The sequence below is a fragment of the Amphimedon queenslandica genome, unplaced genomic scaffold (assembly GCF_000090795.2).
Source record: "Amphimedon queenslandica unplaced genomic scaffold, v1.1 AMPQUscaffold_13394, whole genome shotgun sequence".
Taxonomy (NCBI): domain Eukaryota; kingdom Metazoa; phylum Porifera; class Demospongiae; order Haplosclerida; family Niphatidae; genus Amphimedon; species Amphimedon queenslandica.
In genome coordinates this window covers 152,427-159,809 of record NW_003546370.1, presented here as the reverse complement: position 1 = coordinate 159,809, position 7,383 = coordinate 152,427, and the positions used below count along the sequence as shown (strand labels likewise).

General features: G+C 36.2%; 1 protein-coding gene and 3 long non-coding RNA genes across 4 annotated transcripts in view; 1 reads left to right on the top strand and 3 right to left on the bottom strand.

Annotated features, from left to right (window-relative positions):
* LOC109582266 (uncharacterized) overlaps window positions 1-3,286 on the bottom strand; it is a 5,099-nt gene extending 1,813 nt beyond the window's left edge. Inside the window, exons 1-4 of the mRNA XM_019996916.1 lie at window positions 2,572-3,286; window positions 2,309-2,522; window positions 1,937-2,257; window positions 1,766-1,880 (exon numbers count right to left, since the gene is read on the bottom strand). Of these exons, the coding sequence (XP_019852475.1) occupies window positions 1,766-1,880; window positions 1,937-2,257; window positions 2,309-2,522; window positions 2,572-2,793 (872 nt within the window). The 5' untranslated portion in view covers window positions 2,794-3,286. The remainder of the gene's footprint in view (window positions 1-1,765; window positions 1,881-1,936; window positions 2,258-2,308; window positions 2,523-2,571) is intronic.
* On the top strand, window positions 466-616 carry LOC109582268 (uncharacterized). Its single transcript, XR_002185002.1, has 2 exons — window positions 466-525; window positions 586-616. It is a non-coding gene; the product is annotated as an uncharacterized LOC109582268 (long non-coding RNA).
* Window positions 3,287-4,123: 837 nt separating the features above from the next.
* On the bottom strand, window positions 4,124-4,742 carry LOC109582269 (uncharacterized). The gene is made up of 2 exons (XR_002185003.1): window positions 4,443-4,742; window positions 4,124-4,393 (listed from the first exon to the last, which is right to left on the bottom strand). It is a non-coding gene; the product is annotated as an uncharacterized LOC109582269 (long non-coding RNA).
* A 65-nt stretch (window positions 4,743-4,807) lies between these two features.
* LOC100631994 (uncharacterized) overlaps window positions 4,808-7,383 on the bottom strand; it is a 5,957-nt gene continuing 3,381 nt past the window's right edge. The window contains exons 12-13 of the long non-coding RNA XR_002185001.1: window positions 5,198-5,325; window positions 4,808-5,014 (exon numbers count right to left, since the gene is read on the bottom strand). This is a non-coding gene — a long non-coding RNA (uncharacterized LOC100631994). The remainder of the gene's footprint in view (window positions 5,015-5,197; window positions 5,326-7,383) is intronic.

Genomic DNA, 7,383 nt, shown 5'->3' with positions numbered 1-7,383 from the left:
GGATTAATTGTGCGTTTTGATGATGAATAGCAAAATTAAATTCCAGCAAATATTTCCAGCTATACGGTACTTATAGGGGAAATAATCTTTTATTCTCATGCCTAGTATTGTAATATCACTAATTTAAGTATAAGAATCATTAGCTTTCATTATTCTAAGCATGGAACTGTAAGAAAAAGTCATAATACCACATGCACTTTGGTGAATCTTCTTATTTGCTATTTTGTGTCCTTTTCTTGCAGTTCCATGCTTAGAATAATGAAAGCTGATGATTCTAATGCTTAAATTAGTGATATTACATTGCTAGACATGAGAATAAAGGATTATTTCCCCCTATAAAGGAATGGATTTAGCTGCAGCTTGCCCCTAGTGACGTCACGTTTAGCTCCACCCACCGACAGGAAGTAAACTGGCAGGAAGGAAAAATGGGCATTTTTGAAGGCTCATATCCATAGGCGCCGGCTATAGGCCCGGGCAAGCCAGGGCTTTGCCCTGGTAGTTTTCAACCAAAACCACACCCAAAAGGTGTGTTTTGTTATTATTAGGCATAGGAGTGATATCATCACTAGAATTCATTTTTTATAGCCACAACTGTTTATACTTGCTATCAGCTCCACTTCACAGTTATTTTAGTGTGGTAACTGGCTCAGTTCTGTGAGCTATCATAAGGACTTTTAGTCATTTTATTAATTGGCCACACCCCTAATTCTTATGAATAATTAATGAGCCCTGGTTAATTCAAGATTCTGTAGCCGCCTATGCTCATATCTCAGTGAATAATTTTTTTCAGACAATGGGAGTTGGAACACATCATTTGTGTGGTCAGGTAATCATATTAAGCCAATTAAAAAAATACCTCAAAAAATGCATTGAACTTACCCTTTAACCCATAGAGGGTTGGTTTAACTGTTCATAGATATAATACACGGAACAGGATTAGAAACAGGATCACGTGAGCGCATTATCCATTGAAACACTCATAGTTATATCGGAGCCCCGGGCAGCTGCTCAACTATTGCCAGGGCTCCGACTGTCCCTTTTCAAAAAGTTTGTGGGACTCTAGCAACTACAGGAGACGACAAGACGCACTAGTATGAGCTTTTATGGCTACTCTCTGAGGATCTCTAGTGCATTAAGACATTTATTAGTGCTTACACAGAAGTTTTAGAAAGTTATGGCATATCAAAACCAAAGGCCATATTTCAATGGTGTCAGTACTCTAAAACTATTAAACGCAGTCCATAAAAAACGTCACAGTGCACTGTAAGAGGTTAAGAAGTAACCATAGAAGTAGATATTTAGTTATTAAACTATCAGATATCGTCTGGAGAGTCCCACAAATATCTCCATTCATCTCCATTATGGGACCGGTTCCCGGCAAACTAGGAGTGTTTCAATGGATAATGCGCTCACGTGATCCTGTTTCTAATCCTGTTCTGTGTATTATATCTATGAACCGTTTAAGCCCTCCATACACTAGGCACTATATTGCTAGTAACATTTGTGGTTACTTTGATCTTGTAATTAACATGTTTCTAAGAATAGAAATCAGTTCTATTACAACAAGTTGCTCAAAAGATCAAAGTAACCACAAATTTTGCTAACAAGATTATGCCTAAGGCAAACTTACCTAGTGTATGGAGAGCTTTAGGAGGAGATAATGTGATGGTATACTCTACAAACTCAAGAACAGCAATGTTATACAATCACATCAAAGGAGAAACAAAGCCCACTTCATAAGTTTATGTACAGTAACCTGTCTTACCTTGATTCCTTGCGTCTCTTTATGCTCATGCAGGACATAACCAAAGCTGTTAAACTGAACCCCAGTATAAGAATCATTACTCCAGTCAGTGTGTATGTAACAATTGTCTGATGCCCTATTAAAAGTATTAAAAGTATATTTCAGTTCATTATTTGTTATAATATACAGTACCTCTGGTTATTGGGTTATTAGTAATGGTTGGAGTCTGTCCTCCATTAGAACTACTGCTCAGTCCATTCTTAGTACTTCTAATTCCAGTTAATATAATGTATGTACCTTCTGCTGATGGAAACATTGAGCTGCTCTTTACGTTAGTCATTTCAGTGATTATGTAATATCCACTTGTCGTTGCCCCTTTTTGGCTTGTTAATCCTGCTGTTACTATTATTTCCATTGGTGTTGAAGTGTCAGTAGTTGCTAGTATATCATAATTATCAGTTGTTGTCAATAACTGATCAGTCGGGCTACTGGTAATAGTCACTGATAAAGAAGCTGAGAGAGAGTGAGAAGGTCAAGTCTTTCAATAAACATTATTAAACTTACCTTCTCTTTTTAGTCTGCAGGAATATTCCTCTGAAGTATTGTAAAAATGCAAGGTCTCGTTGATTCTGACTAGCATGCATGCCATCCAGTTGCAGTAGGCTCCAGTCTCCAGTGGAAACTGGGTCCCTTGCAGGAACAATGTGATGGTATCATTGTAGGTAAGTTTAGAGCCTGGTCCCGCATCGATTGTCACTTCAGAATTAAAAGCAGCAATCTAAAGAAAAGAATGAACTGAGTGAAGTGTCTGTACATAGGGAACCAACCTCTGTTCCATTGGAGAGGTAGCAAGTTGGATTTGGGCTATGGATAAATAGTAGATCATGTTCTCCTTTCCAGTTGTATTTGAACAGAATCTTTGACTCATAGCAATCAACTTGTAAAGAGACATTAGCTGAAGCTACACTAGATTCACAAAAATTGAATGAAGTTCCAGCAGTAGCTAGCAAGAGGAGAATAAAAACAGAGGAATGACTGGATTGAAACATCTTTTAACAAAGAGAAAAGATTCCTTTCTTCTCTTTTCCCTCTCTCCTGAGGATTGTAGCTCACTATAGATAGCAGAACAACAGGAGTAGTTATAAATTAATTATGACTGCATTATTATTGCCATGGTGCAGTGAAGTAGCCTCCTAGAAGACAACCTTTGTGTAAAGAAGACGTCAAAGTGACAATAAACAGCTAATGAGAGTTAACTCAATTTGCTGATATTAGTAGTAGGGGAGGCCCACCAATCCCTTAGATCCTATATAGGCTGGCTTCAGGATTCCATAACAAGGCTGTAACCATATTCTAGGGAAAAAGCCATGCAGGACTAATTACTACCACTCAATGCTTCACCACCCACCTTCATACTGTATGGCTAGAAAATTTCGAGGGCATAAATTTTCGTGTTTTAGTGAAAAGCTCTTAATTCTTTAATTTCGAGGGAGTTAAATTTCGCGTTTTTGCACGTGCACTTGCATTAAGTCATTGATTTTCACATGCTGCGCATGCGCAGTGAACATTTCCATGGTATTAATTTTCGTGGTTAAAAAGTTACCCACGAAATCCGCGAAATTAAATACCCCACGAAATTTTCTAGCCATACGGTAGTCATATGGTTACAATGTACCATATGTACCATATATCATATCATAGCATATCATTCATATCATAGAGCCTACAATGTACCTCCCCCTTTCAGCCAAGAGCAATACTATTAAGGCCTAGTGGCCCACTGCTTTTGCAACTATATTGGGGCGGTCAGCCTCACCCCTAAGGTCCCCAACCTGGTACCCAACACCCTAATGAAGCCATATAACTAGTGTTACCTCTAGTTAAGTTAAATGACATAATATGCCTTACACACTCAAGGACTTGTCGTTGCTGCTCAGTGTAACTCCAGGTAGACCTTCAGGGTGTACGAGCTCCCGATGTAAGCCAGGGTACTGGGTTGAAGGGGCAGCCAGTCTATGACACCGTTTTAGGCATTAACGTTTGAGGCAAATGGCTGTGATTATTGGCATGGAGGAATATTGAGTAGAGCTGACTGCAGGGGAGGCCATCACACTGGGCTCAATCACAAACATTGAGCAACTGTAACTCACAAACAAAGAAGTTAGAACAAAATCATTCTTTTATTTTTCATTATATGCAATTTTCCACCTTTGAAGCAAATTTTGGCCTTGTGGAGTGAAACACGAGCTCTCATTTGGAGAGAAGTCCCCTGGTTTAACAGGTACCAGCTTTTGGTGCCATGGGATGCTATAAGAGCATCACTAGATGAAAGAAAGCAAATTTATCTGGCGCAAGAAGAAGAAATATAGTTCTGGAGTGCTCAGTCAAAACAATATACTTTTTTAAAAATCAATTGAACTTTGTGGACAGAATGACACCTAAATGCTTAGTACCCACCTACGCAAGCGTGGCAAGTCCAATTATAATATACAGAATTTTAAAAGGTTACAAGTTTTTCCTCCTACAACCACACAATTATTATGCACATGTACATGTGCCTGTAATAAAGTCTCAATAATGATCAGAACTATTAACTTCAAAAAATTACACATTTTGATCAGATATCTTATCTTCTAATGTAGTACCAAACTGCAAGAAGAAAGAGACACTATTAATTGACATGCTTGATTTTTGTTACTTTGTATGTATTAAGAAACACAACATTGTTATTTGGGTCTGTGGCATGTGCCCACCAATCAGATTGAATCTTTAAAGAACTCCATCCTGGTATTGACATGGTTGCCCTTGCAACATCCACAGAAGCACAAAAGCAAGAATGAGATGGTTGAACAACTCCATAATATCGTTAATTATAAGAAATAAATAATATCAAAATACTGACAATTAGAAAGTACGGATTCATTCTATGCTGGTGTGTGAGAGATGTCAGGGATGTACAATGTAGGATGAGCTGATAATAATCATTTACATGTAAAAAGACTTTCCTCATAATCTTTCTCTCTAAAAATACATGTACATGAATGTACACTGTACATGTTCATGTATAATTCTTACTTGAGTACTGACAATCTCACTAAAGGTGGCAGCTAATAATAGTCTCCAACAAGTACAAAACGAGATGCTAGTCTTAGAGGAGTGAGAGAGAGAGGGGGAGAGGAATCTGAGAGGCTTCATCGACAATACAATAATCAAAGAATTTATTGGTACAGAGAGGGTGATCCACACTGTGACATGTAGCACCTACCAAGACTTATAAAAACATACTACATATAAAAAGATATAATAAAAGTATATTAATATTTTGTAATTTACAATATTTGTATTTCAGTTTCTGGTGCTCTTATGGCTCAGTAGAAAGTTTGAGCAAGAATATACATGTATTAGTAATTAATTTTATATAATTATTAATTAAGAGAATCATTAATAATTTACTTTTTGCTTGTAGATTTCCTTAATTTCTTACATGGAGGAGGAATCTTTCACTAGCTCAGAAAGATTATAACAATTAACTTGAGGATGGGCACACCCAAGTGAACCGACTCTAATGATATCTTTGAAACCTTAAGTAAGAAAAAATATTAATACATGTACATGAAAGTAAGTACAGTATGGCAACTATTTTAATCAAAATTGAAATTTTAAAAGAATTTTTACCAAATTCTGCGTTGTTCTACCATTTGTCTGATAAACATAATTTTAAATTTATCAAAAGCAATTTAACACAATAACATATCCTACTACAGCATTTCCCAAAAAGTATGCAAAGTGAGCTATCTTCAAGCACTATAATAGAGTAAGTGTACATGGCATTTGAAGCAGCTTTCAAAATTTATAAACAATCCAAATTTGATCAGAATGAGTTCAAATGTTATACTCCAAAAAAGAACATGCATATTTATGATGAATTTAGCCATAATCCCTTTACTACAGTACAAGGACTTTGGCCCAATTTTTGAGTAACTCTGAACATTCATTAAAACCAAAATTGATTGGAATCAGATCAAACTTTCTACACAGCACAAGAACATGTGCATCATGGAAAATTATAAAATACTGGGACAACAGGCTGCATAAGGACTATACCAAAATTCTGTAGAAAACACTGTCCCACCATTTCATAAAAATGGCAGATCAAATTAAGCAAAGCTTTTATAACATAATGTCTGAACATTGCTTCAATGTAATTTCAGGCTCTAGATATACATGTACATGTACATGTACACGTACTTACAATCTAAATGGATTTTGTGTGAGATACATGTAATTCAAATCAAACTTGGATTTATTTACAACTTTTATAGGAAAATGTACATGTACATGTAGCTCAATAATTTGGCAAAATACACTATGCTATAGAACATCAAATTTTGGAAAAATTCACTGGAAAAGAATTGTATTACAATTTCTGATACACTAATATGTACATGTACATGTACATGTACATGCACTTATATATATGCTGATTGAAATGTGGAGCTGATTTCAATTAGTAACGCGGTAGCGTTACTAAGTAGGATTCACCCCCAAACAAAATGGCTGCCACTACTTTTGCAGCCTTGCTATACCGGGAAAACGAGCTCCTATGCTTACCAGACTTCTTAGAGGACCTCATCTTGACCAGAGGACTCCATTGGTACCAATAGCGTGGCTCTAAACCTAGTCTAAGAGGAAAGCCAAAAATCGGCGAACCGGCCGTTTTGTTCAGCCACCTTTTTCATCTTCATCATCATCATCATCATCATCATCAAGAAAGTCCTGGCAATTCAGTTGGCGAGCTGTATCTCAGTCTTGACTCGTGCTAGAAGTATAATTCTTACACCACTCTACTCCAACAGTGTATGCACGGATCCATGTCCCCTAAAATCATTCTCCAAGATAAGAAAAAGTGACGTTATGGCTGCTGTATCAGGCCAACTTACCTCCCGTCGCCATTTTGTTAATTATAGAAGCATGTGCTCCAAAATTTGGGCGTGGTCGCGCATGCTCAGATCTCAGAACTGGGAAAGCAATCAATGTTTTAACCTAGCTAGGCTAGCTATACTTGGAATCAATTGCATTACTTAGTGGAGGTTTCCAGCTAAAAGAAGGTATTAATCTTACATATTATTCTTTTATCAAGTGTTTAATGAATTATTTTATTAAAAGAAAACAATTAATATTATAATAATGCAATGATTATGACTTTGACATCAGGAAGAACAGGAATAGATAGCTAGGGAAGATGGAGCTTCTTGAACAAGGATTCAAGTCAAGACTATAGTATTAATTTCACTTGTCATCAGTATAGTAGATATTCCTTCAGCATATCTATTTCAGGCTGTGACTGCTGTCTCTCATAAATGCTGTAAAGTCATAACATTAATAAAGAAAATTATTGTTTGTGTAAAATCAACAAGTATCACAGTTGCAACTAAAAACATATTATAAATATTATAAAAAAATCAACACAAACAAGAACATAAAAAATTAAAAAAAACAAGACTGAGTAGGATTCCGAATGACCAACGAAAATACAAAATGAAAATCCTACTCTCGTGATGCAAATTCTACTCTACATTGCAAGGTGATTCATAAGTTTTACATAATAATAATAAAAGTACAATGTAGAGTAGAATTTG